This window comes from Mustela putorius, unplaced genomic scaffold (genome assembly GCF_011764305.1).
Source record: "Mustela putorius furo isolate JIRA1106 unplaced genomic scaffold, ASM1176430v1.1 tig00003834_pilon_pilon_pilon, whole genome shotgun sequence".
In the NCBI taxonomy this organism is placed as follows: Eukaryota; Metazoa; Chordata; class Mammalia; order Carnivora; family Mustelidae; genus Mustela; species Mustela putorius.
The window spans coordinates 99,215,186-99,232,396 of record NW_025421987.1 but is presented as its reverse complement, the minus strand read 5'-3'; the positions used below and the strand labels follow the sequence as shown (position 1 = coordinate 99,232,396).

Below are 17,211 nucleotides of genomic sequence, written 5' to 3'. Positions count from 1 at the left end.
ACGCTCCACTGACAGACCCAGCCAGGTGCCCTCCCCTGCTCTTGCTTCTTTCAAACAGAGCCTGAGATGGGCATGACGATAGAACACCCCAACAGGGTTTAGGGGATAGTCACACTGATGCCGGGTACTAAACCCCAGACTCCTAGGGTCGACGGTGACCCAAGAAGTCATCTTCGTCAATGATCCTAAACCTAAGCATCGGTCAAGATCACCTGGAGAACTTTGAAAACTAGATCCAAGCTGTTTAAAAAAACAGATCCATTTCTGGAGCCCAAGCCAGACCTCTGAAAGCAGAACCACTTTCTCAGGAACAGGTGCAGCTGAGGCCAGCCAGCCTCGACTTGAAAGCCTCCACTGCCCCACTGCCTACCCTGGGAGACATCTGGTTCAGTGGCTGCTGCCCCAAAGTCTGGAAAGGTACTTCCTTCCTGGAGCTGAAATCTGTCCACTGTTTCCACCCACTTACCCCAACTCTGCCCTTGAGAGCAACTAAAAGTAAACTTAGTCCCTCTTCTAGTGTCTGGTAACAAGGGTCCCAGCAATGATGTCTTGCCCAGCTGTTTTCTTACCCTGCTATAGCCTGCACTCCTCCCAGCTGAATCTCTCCCGCCTTTCAAATGTTCTCTCAGAAGTCAAGGTCTCCAGTCCCCTTCCCAACTGGTCACCTTCCTCTGAACTCCAGGATCAACAACAGTATTTCAAAGGGGGCCTGAATCCTCCCAGGAACTGGGTATGCTCATTAACCCACTGGTCTTCTCAAACAGCCAGTCTGCAATGCAGGCTCATTTTGAACACACAGTCTATTACCCGGAAACCCCCAGACTTTGTTTGCAACCTTATAAAAAGAGAGATCTTCCCTGTCCTACATCTGGACAATGCCTTGAGAAAAACTGGGAGGAGGAGATGGGAAATAGGGCTTTCTAACTCTCTCAATGAAGTTTTGGGTCTGGCAGAGAACATTAATGCTGATCCTGCCCTCAGTTAGCTAGCTGCCCCCATCTGATAAGCATGGTCGAAAGGAGGAGATTCTAAAACATAACCTATGTCACGGCACCCAAAGGATTGATGGGCATGAGTTTCCAACCCCCCCCCCCGGGAAGTAAATGACCAGGAGCTGGACCCCCGACAAGATACACACAGTTAATTGAGGCAGGCGTCATGGACAGGACATCTCCCATAGACAGGCTGGTACAGTCACAGGAGTCTCCCATCTGGCCTTGCCCAACACCCACTCCATCTCTGGCTGGGACCAAGGCTGCACCTTTCATGACCCTTAGGAAAACAAAAGGCCTGGCCCACCGTGGGCCAAAGCCCTGCTTCTGCTGCCAGCTGCCCCTCAGAACAGGTGACCAATGGCCAGGGCCCTTCTGCATGAAAAAGCGTCTGTCCAGAACTTTTATACTGATTGTTGAAACTTTTCTGTGAGATTGGGCAGGTTCCCGTGACCAGGCTCAACACAGCATCTGTGTCCTCTTTACGGACAGACATGAGCACACTGTTCTGTGTTCACGGCACACATACTTCAGGCTCTTGCTCCAGAGCAAAACTTAGATTGAATTATGAACACTGAACATTCCCACAAATACAGAAGCTGGTCATGTTCCTCGGCTGGGTCTCTGGCCTGCCTGAAGTCCTCCCACTAGGAAACAAGGCACCCCTGGGATCTGGAAGACAACCCTTACCCTGAAGCCCTGCTTGACGACCCCCCACCCCAGGCCTCTGCTCCCCTCCAAACACCCCTGACCGGTGGCATCGGGAAGGGGACAACATAACTGAAAACAATTAGCAAAGAGAATAGGCAAAAACAATCAGCCTTGAGCTAAGACAAGCAGACCCTCCTGGGCTCCAAACTCAGAGCCCACCCCCACCCCACCCCAGACAGACTGCTGCCAGATGTCTCCTGTCCAGATATGCGGGTGATGGGGGCAGTAACTAGTGGCCAGAAATTCCCAGGCACTGTGGTGGAAGAGTGTCCTCCTTCACAGCACCCCAGCAAGCAAGGAGGGAGCGGCCGGTGGCCCCAGTCACCCACCACACAGGCCTCTGCGCCGAGCTCCCGAGCAAGGAGGCAGCCTTTTTTTTTTTTTTAAAGATTTTATTTATTTATTTGACAGAGAGAGATCACAAGTAGGCAGAGAGGCAGGCAGAGAGAGAGGAGGAAGCAGGCTCCCTGCCGAGCAGAGAGCCCGATGCGGGACTCGATCTCAGGACCCTGAGATCATGACCTGAGCTGAAGGCAGCGGCCTAACCCACTGAGCCACCCAGGCGCCCAGGAGGCAGCCTTTTAATGGGACTCACTGGGCAGCTGAGTGAGTGGGCAGGAGGCAGAATCTTCGAAAGGGAAGGATCGGAGCCCTATATTTCAGAGGAGCTGACCACTCGAGTCTAGCCCCCAGCTTCATTAGGGATAGTAGAGGATGTGTACCCAGAATACTTCCCCAAGGAGCCAGAGGTCAAGGTCGGAAGGCAGTCAAGGCCCAGAATCAGAAAGGCCAGCCACCAGCCAAGAAGAAACAGGACAGAGCTGCAATGATCTCCTTTGGAAGTCAACACAAAGCCGTCCCCAGGCCCACCTCCATTGCTGGGGTCAGCCCATGCGATGAACACACATACACACACACACCAGACACGTGTGTGCGCACGCACACCGGCAGACACACCCGCGCATGCACAGCAGTCAGTTCGTGCTCGGCAGCCCCTCCCCCCACCAGCCAGCTCGCTACAGACACTCACACGTGCTCACAGCCACAGAACATCACCCACACAGCGCCTGTGCCTCTCTGATCTCTGGGACAACTGCTGATGGTTACAGGTTCAAACAGGCACAGAGGAAGAAACGCAGGCAATCGTGGGGTTTCTCCAGAAGGGTCATGGCTGGAAGAGAGGAAGGAGGTGATGGGGGCGGGGGAGGAGGACTGGTCATCCCACACCACGAGGGCGGCTTCTTGCAACTCTCCCAAGCTCACAGGGACACGCACGGGGTCAGAATCTTCTCAGAAATAATAATAATAATAATACCCCACATCTGAACAGGACTCTCTACTTTCCTCTCCCATCTGTCATCACCTCATGGAGTAACACCGGACAGTAGGAATGTTCATCTCCTCGAGTAGATGACCGCCCGCACCCACGGAGCCCAGAGAGATATTCTCCAAAATGATCTTTAATAGCTGAGCATATGTGATGGTTGTGCGAGCGTGCTTGTTTGTGTGTGAGTGCGTGCAGAGGCTTTATGTAGCAGAGTGGGATACAATCAAACAAAAATGAGGTTGCCATGGCAACAGGCTCCAGCATCATTGCAGCCCTATTAACACAAGTGAGGAATGTGTTTGGCAGATGCTCGAGTGTTATTTATGGTATGGGTGTAGCAGAGGGACTTCTAACAGGCAAAGAAGGATTAAAAAAAAACAAGCCCGTGACGCTCCTACTGTACCCCACAGAGGAGACAACGGTGAGACAAGATCACAGGAGAGGCTGGGAGGCTGCAAACAGGGAGTGAGAGATGGGGAAGTAGCACGAGCCGGCAGGCAGATAAGAGAGGAAAGGTGGGCAGAGAGCAACAGGGAACTGGAAGGGGGGCGAGAGGAGAGAGGAAGTGAGAGAGAAAGCAGAGGGGGAGGGTGATGGATGCTGGGGGTAGAGCTAGAGCAAAAGACATAGGAAGGGAAGAAACACCGTCCCCCAGAGACGACTACATCTCGTTCATCTTTTGAGGAAAAATCGTCAGGAGGCACTGGTTCAGAAACCAAGTACTTCTCCTCCTAACTGGAGCAAAGGACGGAGCCCTGAACATAAGGGGGGGGGGGAGAAGAAAATACCCGGCTCAGATAATGATGTTGAGGACGGACGTGGGCTATGGGAGCAAAGGGGCTGGCCTTGCAGGAGAAGAGAAGAATATGGTTTTCTGAGGGTCTATTATGTGTCCAAGGCACTGTGGGGCGGCGAAGTGTGGGGAGGATTTCCAATGCCCCAACATTAGAAACCATGCACTGCTCCCCCATTTCCCTGGACGTGTGTCTTTACCCCAAAAAAGAACAAGGCATGTAATGCAAGCCAGCCTCAAACAACGGCTGCTCTGAGGCAGAGGTTAATGCTAAACTGTCCCACTAATGGTTCCCTACCATCCATCACAGTTTGGTCAAGAAACACAAATTTTCTACCAGGCATAACCAAATACAAACCCCCCTAAAATACAGTTTTCTCTGAAGGCAAGGAGAATGTTTGCATTCCCTCGTCCTGGACCATCGCTAACAAGCTTTGCTGTCCTCAACGGAGCAGAATGTGAGAAGTTAAGTGTAAATCCACCCAAAAGCCTACAGCCAAGTCTAAAGACCGTAACAGGTAAAAGCAGCCTGGGTGGGAGGTGGTGAAGGTAGAGGAGAGAAGGGAGATTTGCCGGAGAAAGAAGGGGAGCCCCTCAGACAGTCCCTCTGCTGTGGCCAGAGCATTCTTATGCTAAGATGGGGCTGGAACACCCCAGGACCAGAACTCCTTTCTTGGGATCTGACTCCAGTCCCTTGAAACCATACATCTAGGATGGCTTAGGGCTAGTTCAGAGAAAATACCCTGAACGATCCTAGAAATTTCTGCTTCTCCATATGGATGACATGCCCTTCCCTCTGCAGAAAAGCTACACCCATCCAAGCAACCTGCCTCCCACCCAAGCCAGGAACAACGCCCAAAGATACGATATCCCTGTGAGAGCCTGGGTCCTCAGGTCAGAAATACTCGCAGCCTATATAAGCACTAACAATACCAGTTAACTTTTTCTTATACCCCACCTCTCGATGGGTTTCTCTGTCAAGTTCAAAGCTGATCTCTGAAGATTTTTTTTCTTTCTGATCCCAGATCAGAAAAACTTGAAGCTTCAAGAGCCCCACCTACTCCACTCACTGGAACACAACCAAACTGGCAAGCAGTTATTAAATCCCTACTAAGTACCCGAAAATGTGCTAGACAAGGGAGAGGGTGGAGAAGGAAAACGATACACGTCAAGAATCCTGCATGCAAGGAGCTTACATTGGACGGGGAGCAAAACCAATGGGCGCTGGAAAATAAGTAAGTGCTCCGCTGTGTGGCTCACACTCTATTGTTAACCATGCAGAAGAGGGAGAGACCAGTGTGGTTGGACTGGAAGGAGGGGCCCCCGGTAGGAGGTGAGGTTTGGCACAGAGGGTGAGGCTTGGCACAGAGGTGGGAACTGGAAGGAGCATACACAATTCTCTCATTCTCGAGAAAAGAACCTGGGGCCCAGAGAGGCTGCAGATCCTCTCCCTCCCAGTCACGGAGTACTTTGGAGGTGCAGCTAGAGTCCAGCTCCCTGAAGCCCATACTGGTGTTATTCTCTGTGGAGAGATGGGTACCACACCCAGGAAGCTGGGGGCACAGAAAAATCCCTCAAAGAATATGCAGTACTCAACGGGATCAAAGTCTGAGAAAAGGCATCAAAAGCAGGGAGAAGGGGGAAGGGAATGTCAATGGAATATGACCAGAGGGTCTATCAGAGGACGCAGACATCCGGAAAGGGGTGGGGTGCAGTGGGGTCCACGGTCAAGAAACGAGCCTAGTCAAGGGCTCACCTGAGTCTCACAGCTGAGCTGCACTGAAGCAGGGTCAATGCCTGAGGCCCATGCAGCTCCAGACAAGGCCACTGCTAAAGGAAGCAGGTGTGCCTATCAGAGGGCTGGTCTCACCGGAGGTGGGGAGACCAAGTGCACCTTTCTTCCAGAAGCCTTCAGTGGAGTCACCAGTTAACCAGAGGTTTTATTTCCTCCAGAGCTCACCCTTCTGAGCGCATGGAATCAGTCTCAACAGAAAGAAAGAGCCCCCACCACAAGCAGTAGCCAGGAACACCCTGGGAAAGGGGTCACACCACCCAACGCTAGCTTTCTGCTCAGCCCAGGAGTGGGAGTACCGCACACACACACATCTCAGAGGTTCCTTCCCACCTTTGCTAAAGGCAGGTTGTTTTTATTTTGGTTTTGGTTTTGATTTGGGGCACTTTCATAAACAAAACAAACTTGTCAGTCCTCCCTCAAGTTCAGGGACCTCTCCAGCTCGGGAGATGGAAACCCCCTCCGCCTCAGACAACCGGCAGGGTTATCATTTCTCCTCCTTGAAACCAGGCAAGGGGCTCCCAGGAGCTCCCCTCCCCAACGCTCTATCCAGGAAACCTCAACAAACGAGGAGGGAGAGGCTGCTATGGGGTCCAGACACTTTTGTGAGGGGCCTTTTATATACGGGGACAGGGGAGGGAAGGGGGACTTCGCCATAGAATTTTCTCCTCCAACTCTCCTTCCTCACGCCTAGCCCCACACTAGTGGCTACTTGTCCTCTCCGGGGGCAACGGCATCATTTGTAAATGGACATGATGGGGCTCAGAGGGGGTTAAGTGGCTCTATAGACACCACTGACTGGCACAGCCAAGTCACTCTGGCTCTTTCACTGCTTTAGAAAGGGTGATGGGGTTGCTTCTCTTTGGAGTCAGCCCCAGGCCTCTGCACCCCACAACCCATGGCCCTGCGGCCAGTTGGGCTCCTACCTGCTTGAGCAGGAACTGGTCCTGGGCGTTGGTGCGCAGGGCTATGGCCAGGTGGAGGGCAGACAGGAGCACTCCGCTGAGTACCGCGGCACGCATGCGCACAGGCAGCAACGTGTAGATGGTGTAGATGAAGAACACGGTCCACCAGATGCCCTCCGAGGCGCTGCGTGGCTGGGGCAGCAGCAGGCCCACCACCTGGACGGCCAGCACGACGGCGATGAGCGCGTAGCAGGCCAGGCCCATGTGGTCCTGGTGGAAGGCGGCGCGGTTGCAGAGCACAGCCATGACGAGGATGACACCTACCGCAGCCGCCAGCACTGCCAGGTAGGGCAGCTGGAGCGGGGGCCGCGCCGCGTGGAAGGCCAACATGACGAGGCACACGAGCACCAGCACGGCCATGAGCATAGTGAGGCTGCTCTGGTTCAGACGGAAGAAGTAGCGCTGGTACAGCCGCTCCAGCTTGTCCGACGGGAACTTCTTGGAGCGGAATATCTGCAGCAGCGCCAGGCAGCAGGCGCCCAGCGACAGCACTGCGCCGGGCCCCGCACCCGATTCTGCCGAGCTGCCGCCATCCCCAGACCCTTCGTCGCCCTCGACGGCGCCGGCCTCCAGTTCGTCCACCGCGCGGCCCTTGCCCCGCCGCTCCTCCAGGCCCAGCTCCACCGAGCGAGGGCGCACCTCCGTCCCGCCGGCCGCTGCCGCCGCCGCCGCCGAGCCGCCACCGCCGCCCGCAGGGGGCGCCCGGGTGCTGCCCCCGCCGGCCGCGCCCCGCCGCTGCCGGCGGCTGCCGCGACCGCAGTCGTCGCCGCCGCGCTCCTGCCAGGCCGACTTGGAGCGGAAACTGAAGCCGAAGCCCCCGGCCAGGGGGTCGTCGCCGCTCAGCGGAGGATCGTCGTCGTCGTCGCTGCGCCAGCGGTTAGCCAAGCGCTGCTGCTGCTGCTGCTGCGGGGTCACCGCCCCCCCGGGTTTCTTGGTGCAGCCGCGGGTCGAACCCCCGGGAGCGTGGGGGTAGCCATTGGCGCGGGAATCCGCCTCCCCCCACGCCGAGCGGTGTTCCGGGCCTCCCCGGGACGCCGGCGCAGCAGCTGTCTGCGCCGCGTAGCCCGGGGGGCTCACGCTTTTGGAGCCGGACATCCCCCCCTCGGCCTCGTCGTCTTCTTCCTCTTCCCCCCGGGGTCGGGCCGGGGGTCTCCAAGGGGACGGAGGACGGCCGAGCAGGGGGACCAGGCTGGGGTCACACGTCGAGGGCGGCCCGGGGCCCTGCGCAGCAGCGGGGCATCTTGGCACCCCCGTCCTGAGCGGAGAAGCAGAGCAGCAGGAGGGCAAGCGGGTAGGCAGGCACAGCCCCGAGGTGAGAAGTGGCTGAGAATCCGCGTCCGGAGTCCCAGGTCCGAGATGGAGTTGGCTCCGAGCTGGGGCAGCTGGGACTGCTCGAGCGGCTGCGCCGCGCGCAGAGGGACGTCCGGACTCCTGGTTCGCGTCGAGCTCGACGAGGACCGGAGTTGTTGCGGACAAGGCGGGACGGAGAGGTGTCCTTGCGGGCGGCGCCTCCCCGGGGCTGGCAATGCCGGGGCGCGGCGCTCGCAGATTCTGTCTAAGCGGGGCCCAGAGGCACACGCGGCGAGGCGGCGGCTAGGGCGGCGAGGCGGGGGTCCCGGCGTGGAGACCGAGCGGGTACCCTTTCCTCGCGGCGGACTAGGAGCGACTGGGAGGTGCGGGAGCCAGGCAGCATTATTTTCTTACGAGGGGTGGGGAGGTGGGATGGGGGGTGGAGAGGACGGGGGAGGGGGCGGCGGGCGGAGCAACAGCTCCGGGGCCCTGGGGGGTGGGTCCTGGAGCCCAGGGGGGCCGTCGCCCGCATCCCCCACCTCCCGCAGCGAGAGTGGGAGCGAGGCCCCCGCGAAAGCCGAGCCGAGCTTTCAGCGCGTCCGCGCAGGGGGCGGGGGCGAGGACCGGCTCCTGTGGCGCGGCCCTTCCCCTCTCGCCTCCCCCTTCCCCCCAAACCGAGCGGGGCTGGCCCGGACCCGCTGGCCCAGGAGGGCTGCCGCGCCGACTCCGTAAGCCCCAGGCTCCTCGCCGCCGGCTGCGGGCCCGCCGCCGCCGGGCGCAGAAGGACTAGGCGGAGGGCGGAATCCGGCGCAGCGCCGCCGCCGTTGTGCCCCGAAGCAGGCGGGCTTCTCCCGGGCAGTGCGGCATCCAGAGATCGAGGGCCAGGACTCAGATGCAGCCAGCCGAGAGGGGTCCGCCCAAGAGCTGCTGCGGCCCGGGGGCGCTCCGAGGAGGCCGGCTGGAGCCGGGCTCAGGGCGCGCCATGCACGCCTCGGGCCCTGCGCCGCTCCGGCCGCTCGCGCCGCTCCTCCCTTCTCGCCCGCTTGCCGCCGCCGCCGCCGCCGCCGGAGAGCCCTCCGCATCCCCTCCTCCCGCCGCCTCCCCGCCCCCCGCGCCGCTCCGGCCTCGGCTCAGAGAGGCGGGCGGCCGCCTCCGCCCCCGGCCGGGCCGCGGCCCCCGCCTCTGCGCCCCGCGGGCATCATCTGGCCAGGCCCCGTGAGGCGCCCGGGGCCGCGGGGTCCCCAGTTCCCCTTCCTCACCTAAATTTCTCGCCGCACCCCCTCCCTCCCAGGCGCCTGGAGCCTCGTCCAGCCGGCAGTCCCTTCGCTGGACCTGGGTGGCGTGCGCTCCTCCCCCGCCCCCTGCTTAGGTTCTTGCTCCCCTAGTCCAAGCTCCCCTCTTTTGTATCCCCCTTTAATCCCCCTCCCCCCATTCAACCCAACTTCAGCCCCCGCGCTGCGCCCCCCTTCACTGGCCCGGCTCGATTGGCCGCTTCCTGAGCTGTCAGACTTGAGCCCCGCGCTCTTATTGGGCGATTCTCTGGCCGGGCGGCCGTGCCAAAGGAGGGCGCACCGGGCTGGGGGCGCCGGGGCAGCGACTGCAGCAGGGAGCGAAAGACCAGAGTCCCCGGAGGGGCGCGAGAGCCAGACCCGGAAATGGACGGGGGAGATGGAGAAATTGAGGATCTCTGAGACGCAGGAAGGCATGACGGAAAAGATGGGAGATGCAGTGGGTGAGGCTGATGCAGCCAGGGCGGGGCGGACAGGAGCACTTCGATGGGTAGTTACCTAGAGGGAGCCCAGCAGACAGCACTAGGAACACCTGGCGTTTGTGGAGAGCTTTTGCCTGTTGACACTTTTTCTTTCTTCTTGTCTTTCCTGCTTCTTCCTTCCCTCCTTTTTTCCTTCCTTCCTCCCTTTCTCCTTCCCTCCCCCGTTCTTTCGTTCGTTCCTTCCTTCCTTTTTCCTTCCTCCCGTCCGTCTTTCCTTCCTTTGTTCCTTCGTTTTTTAAATCTCATTTGGCTTCCTTCAATAGCCCTGGGGTGTGACAGAGAACAAACAGGGCGTGTGTGACTATTCCCAATTTTATAAATTGAAGCTGAGACTTCGAGAGTGTGGTTAGCTTGCCATGGTCACACAACTCCCCTAACTTGCAACGGAAATATCTTTCCTCGGCACCAAATTGCCCCCTGTACACCTAGCAAGCTGTTAACCCAGAACGAAGTGCGGTCCCCCCTGGACCTCGGATGACCAGACACTCCTCCTGCACAGCACCAGCCACAAAGAGTCAGGAGTGGAGAAAAGGACTTCACTGCCCATCAATGAGGACCTTGATCTGTGGAATGATCTACCCAATTCTCCTTGCCCCTAAGCTGCTCTAGTGGAGTTTCTGGCAGTCTAGACAGTGGGGCAGGCACGGGTAGGGTAGCACACCTCTACTGGAGAAAGAGAAACAACCTTCAGTTTACTCTTCTTCCTCCAGCTCTCTCTGTAGAGCTTCTGAGAAGGAGCCTGCAGTCTGAGTGAGCTTCCCTTTCTCTCTCCGTTGATCATCTCTTTGCAGATTGCAAGATAAGCCTTGCCAGAGTCAAAAATTGGGAGGACTAATCCAAGAGATCTGAATAAGAAACCCTTGAGCAATTCAGCCCTTGAATAATCAATCCATAATTAGCTAAGCCATAAAAAAAAAAGCACCCTGAACTTGGCCCACATACATTCCTGGAGCACCCATTATGTGTCAAGCACCATGCTAGGTGCTCTGGGGATAAAAAGATGAGCCAACTTTGGTTACCATGAGGGAGGGAGAGTAGCTAGCCATTGACTGCAGTTTTGAGCCACGATTTTGTCATTTAGCGATTTTAGGGAGGAGGCATTTCTTCTCATTATGAGAAGGCCAAAAAAAAGACTAGAGGTCAAATCAGGTTAACAGAGAAGGATGAAAGAAGAAAGGAGGAATGGACTGATATTTAGTATTTAGTAAGCAACTACTATATATATCTGTAGATATCCTATTGTCATATAAACATTTTGAGGAAGATGTTATTCTCCCCACTGTAAAGATAGAAAACTGAGACTTAGAGAATCAAGGCCTGTAGTTTGTAGCAGAATGGAACCGAAGGTCAGCCTGCTCCTTGTACTCTACCACACAGCCTGTAGCATAAATGGTATGAGAGGGACCCCCAGATAGGCAACTGCATGGACAGACCCAGATGGCCAAAGGTATCAAGGTGATTGGGTTCCATCCTTGATCCTCTGATTCCCTGAAGTTCTCCCTAGTTCATTCCTTTTCATCTTATTCAAATGTTTAAAATAACCATCATCTTGGGGGACCTGAGTGGCTCAGTCAATTAAGCATCAGCCTTCAGCTCAGGTCATGATCAGGGGGTCCTGGGATGGAGGCACATGTCAGGCACCCTGCTCCTCAGGGATCCTGCTTCCCCCACTCCCTCTGCCCCTCTGTCTTTCTCCCAAATCAATAAGTAAATAATCTTTTAAAAAAATAAAATAAAATAAAATAACCACCAACTTACCCAAAAAAGGCATTTATGATCAAATATAGAAAAACTACCAAAAAAAGACAAAAGCAAACACATTCATAATCATACTACCTAGAAAAAAACCATTAACGTCTTAATTTTTTTCTTAACAAAAAATAGGGCTTAAAAATGGGACTTTTACTGGGCAAATGATTTTACAGTTTACATTTTTCTGCTTAGCTAAATATTGTATTTTTTTTCATGTCAGTAAGCATTCATCTACAATATTCCTCTTATTGTCCAAACAGAATTCCATTGCATTTTAAAATGGCATAATTTATTTAACCAGTCCCCTGTGGTTGGACATCTTTTACTATCATAGCAGTTTTATAGAACGTTTCCACTCTTTTACTGTTATAAACAATGAACATTTTTGCAGATAAATCACATGTATCTTTATATCCTTAGAAGAAATTCCTACGAGGAGAATTGCTGGGTCTAAGGATAAACTTTTTTTTTTTCTTTAAGGTATTTCAGAAATGTCTATCTTCAGCCCCTGCCTCCCTTCCCAGTACCAAGCTTAGTTAGCCCTGTCCACCGGCAAGCTTCCCACGGATGCTCCTTGGGACCCACCAGGGAAAGGTTCAGCTTATCTAAAAGTAAGTTCAGGTTACTTACTTGAAGCCTGCTCCTCCCTGGTTTCTCACCACTTGTGGAATCACTGTCCCCCAGTCTCCCTGATCTTTGAGCTGTGAGCCCTCCTCCCCTCCTATCCCGGTCACAGGTTCCTGCTGCCACACCCTCAACTTTTCACATCTGTCTTCTTCCACATTCTCCAGCTGCCGCCTTCCCACATATCCTCCCCGCTCCTTGCCTGCACAGTCTCCGGCTCTCTCCTTCTTCCATCCTCCTTGCTCTCAATCTGTCTTCCACTTCGTGCCCCACTTTGATCCTGCAGGTCAACACCCCCTAACTGAAAACTGCCCACAAAACAGCCTCTTCCTACTCGCCTGCTTTCACTGTCCATCACTTCCCCGCGTCACCCAAGCACCCCGAGTTGCCCCTTAAGCCTCTGTACCGAGGACTTTTCCTACTCTGCCCAGATGACATTCGTGGCACCTCTGTGAAACCCTCCCTCATGCCTCACCCAGGCTGTGAGGCGCTCCCTCCTCCTCAGCTTCCAGCACACCTTGCTTTAATCTCTATTATAGCACTTGTCACATTGTATTTTCTTACCTTGTCAGAACTGTCTCCACAGTCAGCTGAACTCCTTGAGGGCAGAGTTGGTATCTTACTCATTCTTGTGCCCCGTGCTCAGCCTTGTGTCTGGCACATAGGAGATGCCCGATAACTGTTTGTTGGTAAACAAATGGTACAGCTGAGGAATCGTGAGCAGAATGGAGTCTGCTGGGGGGAGGGGCAGGATGGGGAGCATGGCAACTGGCAACAGTAGATGGAGAGGGAGAGGTGGGGTGGACTCTTGAACACGGTGTAGAGGGAGGGTGGGCTTCAGTTTGAAAAGCCCCTGAGGGGCACCTGTGGGTTAAGCCTCTGCCTTCAGCTCAGGTCATAATCCCAGGGTTCTGGGATCAAGCCCCGAATGGGCTCTCTGCTCAGCAGGGAGACTGCTTCCCCTCTCTCTGCCTGGCTTTCTGCCTACTCGTGATCTCTGTCTGCCAAATAAATAAGATATTTTTTTAAAAATTAAAAAATAAAAAGCCCCTGAATCTGGGTTCAGGAGTTTTCTGGCCCATTATGTTTTAGGAGGCAAACTCTGGCAATGATATAAAGACTGAGAAAACAAGATCTAAGAGCATAGGGGACTGGTAAGGAAGCTCTTGCCAAGTGACTGAGCCCAGAGTGATGCAATGGAGATGATGCCATTGGCTGGCAGACATCTGTGGAAGGTTGAAACCCAGGAGTCAACCTCTGGGAAGAAGAGGAGTCCTCAAGGTCAGACGAAGACAAGGAAAGGAACGAAAGGCCGAAGTTTTGAAGACCAACTCCAGAATGCACACCTGGCTGTTGTCATCAGATAGGGGTTGACCCAACGCCACAGCAGGCCTCCTGCTGACATGAGTACTTGGTTTGCAGAGGTGAGGTGACCACACACCCCAGGGCACTGAAGGTCCTTTGGGAGATCTGCTGACACCCCCTTCTTCCCCCAGGCATCTTCCCTCTCGTGCCTCAGTTACACTTTAGGATTTCATTCTGCACTCTCCCGGGCTCCTTTTTGGAAGAATAGTTCTATTTTGGAAATTAAAATATTAATATTTTAGAACATTTAGAAATATTTGTAGAAGTAGGTATCAGTACTATTCCCCTACCTAAAAATACCTTCCTTCACACTGCTTAAAATTCCACCATTAGATAGTCATGTTTGGGGATGAAAATCATTCCCTAAAAATGAATGCAACAAACCTAGAGACAGAAACTAGATTAGAGTAGTGGCTACCTGGCCCTTGGGATGGGGAGGAATAGGTAGTGATGATGGCTCATGGGCACAAGATTTATGCAGGGGGGTTATGAAGATGCTCTAAAGTTAGATTATGGTAATGATTGCTCAACTCAAGAAATGTACTAAAAACCATTGGATTGCATAGTTTAACTCACCAGATGAACTTTATGGTATGTAAATTATATTTCAATAAAGTGGTTATAAAAATGAATGCAGATACCCCTCGGAGACTGAAGGATTCATGCCGCGGCTGTTGGTTGTTATCAAGTCAATGTGAATGAGTTTGGTCAGCAGGCTTCCCCCATTATTGCCCAACCAAGGCAGGGCCAATAAGGGAATGGATGCTTGCTGCTTAGGAACAGAGATAAGTGAGGGAGAGGAAGGAGAGAACGCCTAGGACCACTGAGCATTTGCCAAGAAAAATGGAACCAGAAGAGGGCACGGGTGCCAGGGAATAGGGAAGGAAGAGGGCAGAAATAGAAGCCAGTTAGGATTTGAGGGTGAAAAAAGGATTTATCCTGCCCTGTAATATATTCCTCACCTGGAATTAAGGACCGCTAAGACTCCAAGGGCTCTCGGTAGGGTGAAAGAATCTTAAAGATCACCCTATTCCCAAAAATGTGTCACTCACTCCCGGACGTTTGCATTTTGAAAGGAAGCCCCACCCTGCAAACTAGGTGATTTACCTTCCCCACAAAGACCTAAGTCATTGTTATCCCCAAATCAGAGAGAGGCTAAGAGGATGGAACACGGAGTATCCTGAGGGAGTCATCCTTGGAGGCTTGGGGCCCAGTGTCTTAGCCACTGGGCATGGGCAGCAGAAGTCCCTGCTGTCTCTAGGAACCATTCACCACTCTAGCCCCTTCCCCACTGGCAGTTAGGAAGAACCAAGGGTCTCAGCCCTCTCACTCTTGACCTCTGGCTTCCTTGGCTTGGAAATCGAGGATAATAAGAAGTTTGCAGTTGGCCATAGGGAACCGGGCCCTAGATTTTTCCAGACCTACACTCTTCCAAACCTCTGGGCCTCAGGGAGCAGGAAATATTCAAAGAGCTCAGATTGTAGCTTAGGTGGAAATGGCTGATAATAGCTCGATCTGCCACTCTCCCAGGTGTTGACATTTGCATTTTAATGGAGGCGGTTAATGCCTTCAGCTGAAGGAGTGACTAATACGTTCTTTCAATTGCTACAGAAGGTAAGTGAGAGACCCTTTGCTGCCCGGGGGCCTTTTAATACCCTCCGGTCAATTCAAGATCACGCCTGATCAGCAGCGGCCAAACCTTTGGACTCTAATGCCCGCAGTCCATGCTTCGTCTTGGCCCCGGTCCTTGATTTGCTCGCCTTCTTGCACTTTATCCTAAAAGTCTGGAAGCATCCCCATGAGTCATTTATTCTTTCAACACACATAAACCGATTATCCATTTCAAGCAGAAAACTATGTTGGGCACTGAGTTGGGGGGCGGGGTGGAGCTCAAGAAATGTGTCGGCAAGATGGCCCCCTCAAGAAGTCAGGGGAGCAAATCACAAGAAGGGCTGCCCAGCAGTCCCACCTCAGCAGAGCAGATCCTACAGCTTATGTGGTGCGTCTTGAACACGATAAACAACTTACTAATAGAAGGCAAATATTCCTATAGGCTGGGGGCGCAAGAAAGACTTTGGGAGGGGTCAGGAGGGCCTTAAGGATACATAGAAATTGGGTATACAAAGACTAGATGGAGTTCCCAGGATCCAAAACATTCCTCTAGTCACAAAAGACCACCTATTGCACCATCCTATTTATATGACATGCCCCAAAGAGGCAAATCCATGGGGACAGGAGAGCAGATCAGTGGCTGCCTAGAGCTAGGGGCCGGAGGAGAGGTGGGGACAATGGCTAATGAGTACAACGGGGTGGGGAAAACTATCTAAACATCATGGCAATGGTTCCACTGTAAAGATACTAAAAACCATTAAGTTACACACTTTAAATGGACGAACCTTATGGAATGCAAATTATATCTCAATAAAGCAGTTTAAAAAATGGGAAAAAGTGAGGTCCAGAAAGACCATTCCCTCAATGGTCATTCCTACTATTATGAGGAACCCTGCTTCATAACTGTAGAAAGAATATCCTAGTTTTAAGTTCCTAGTTTTTTCCTGTATGAAGGTCACTTTTTTTCCTTCTGAAAGCCCATTTTTAAGGTAAAAGATGTTCAAGGACCCCAATTTTAGTTAAGAAAATACATAATGGTAAAAGGTTATTTGAAGTTGCAATTGATTGATACTTTATTAATCCCAATAGCATCTACATGTTAGAAAAATGGTTCTGTATCTGGAGGGGAAGCATGATTATTATGCCTACAGACAGGGCTCTGTGGCCCTCTTTCAAGATTTCCTCAGTCATCTGAGGTCCTCAGACCACAGGTTTAGAATTCTGGTCCATGCTCTACCAAGGTGTTTTTGGTCCAACTTCTCTGTCAGTGAATGTTAATGGGTGAAGGCCCATTAGCAATCAATCAATCAATCAATAAGATACAATCTTCACCCAATAATGTTTCTGCCTCTTCAAGGGCTCAGCCAAAATGGCACCCTTTCTTCTCCCAAACCAGTGGGCTTTGCTGAGAGTAGATCCAGCAAAGACGACAGTCAGAGCCATGCTGGTTGGCAGACACTTGTCTCTAGCAAATGTAATTAAAGGCAGCAGCAAGTAAGTACCTATTAATTTTTCATTAGAAAAGTCAAGGGCTACCTTCTTGGAAGGCAGCATCACTGAACTTCAGCCTTAGTAGTTCAAAATCAGGCTTTCCCCCACTGTGTATACACCCTTTTCTATGAGTATACACACACACACACACACACACACACACACACACGAGTCTGCCACCACTTTACGGAGTATAAGAGAGAAAGCATCAAGCACTCCGATCTATACGCTACAGAGGTCATTTTGTCCCACCTTGACTTAATTACCCCCGTGGCTCTCTGTACATGTAATTGACCATGTATATGAACCTTATACAATATGATGATATCTCCCCAAACTGTGTTTACATACCATGTTTATGGTTAGAACTTTTTTTTTTTTTTAGATGCCCTTGGGGAGAATGCTAGTCAAAACTGTACATGGCAAATCCTTTTGTAAAGAAACTATGCTGAGTACTCCCTAATGTGTTTGTTTTGTAAGCCAGGGGCAATGTTACAAGGTAAGAAGAGGGGAGCTGGTGGTTGGGGAGGAACCCCCCTCCCCAGTCTGCCCTAACAGCTGTCTCCCTATTGGTGGGCAGAGCCTATTCAACAAGCGAAGAGCTCTAAGCTTGGAATCAGAAGACGCAGAGGCCCCACACCAGCGTGACTAACTTCTAGCTGTGTTGTGTCCCACAAGTCCCTTCACCGCTCAGATCAGCAGTTCCCAGCCAGGAAGAGTGAAAATG

General features: G+C 53.1%; 1 protein-coding gene across 2 annotated transcripts in view; it reads right to left on the bottom strand.

Annotated features, from left to right (window-relative positions):
* Window positions 1-8,294, bottom strand: part of ADCY5 (adenylate cyclase 5) — a 148,061-nt gene extending 139,767 nt beyond the window's left edge. Inside the window, exon 1 of one of the 2 annotated variants that reach the window (XM_045088819.1) lies at window positions 6,542-8,294. In XM_045088819.1, coding sequence (XP_044944754.1) covers window positions 6,542-7,675 — 1,134 coding nt within the window. In that variant the 5' untranslated portion in view covers window positions 7,676-8,294. The remainder of the gene's footprint in view (window positions 1-6,541) is intronic. The other variant, XM_004745509.3, reaches the window with a different exon arrangement.
* Window positions 8,295-17,211: the final 8,917 nt, after the last annotated feature.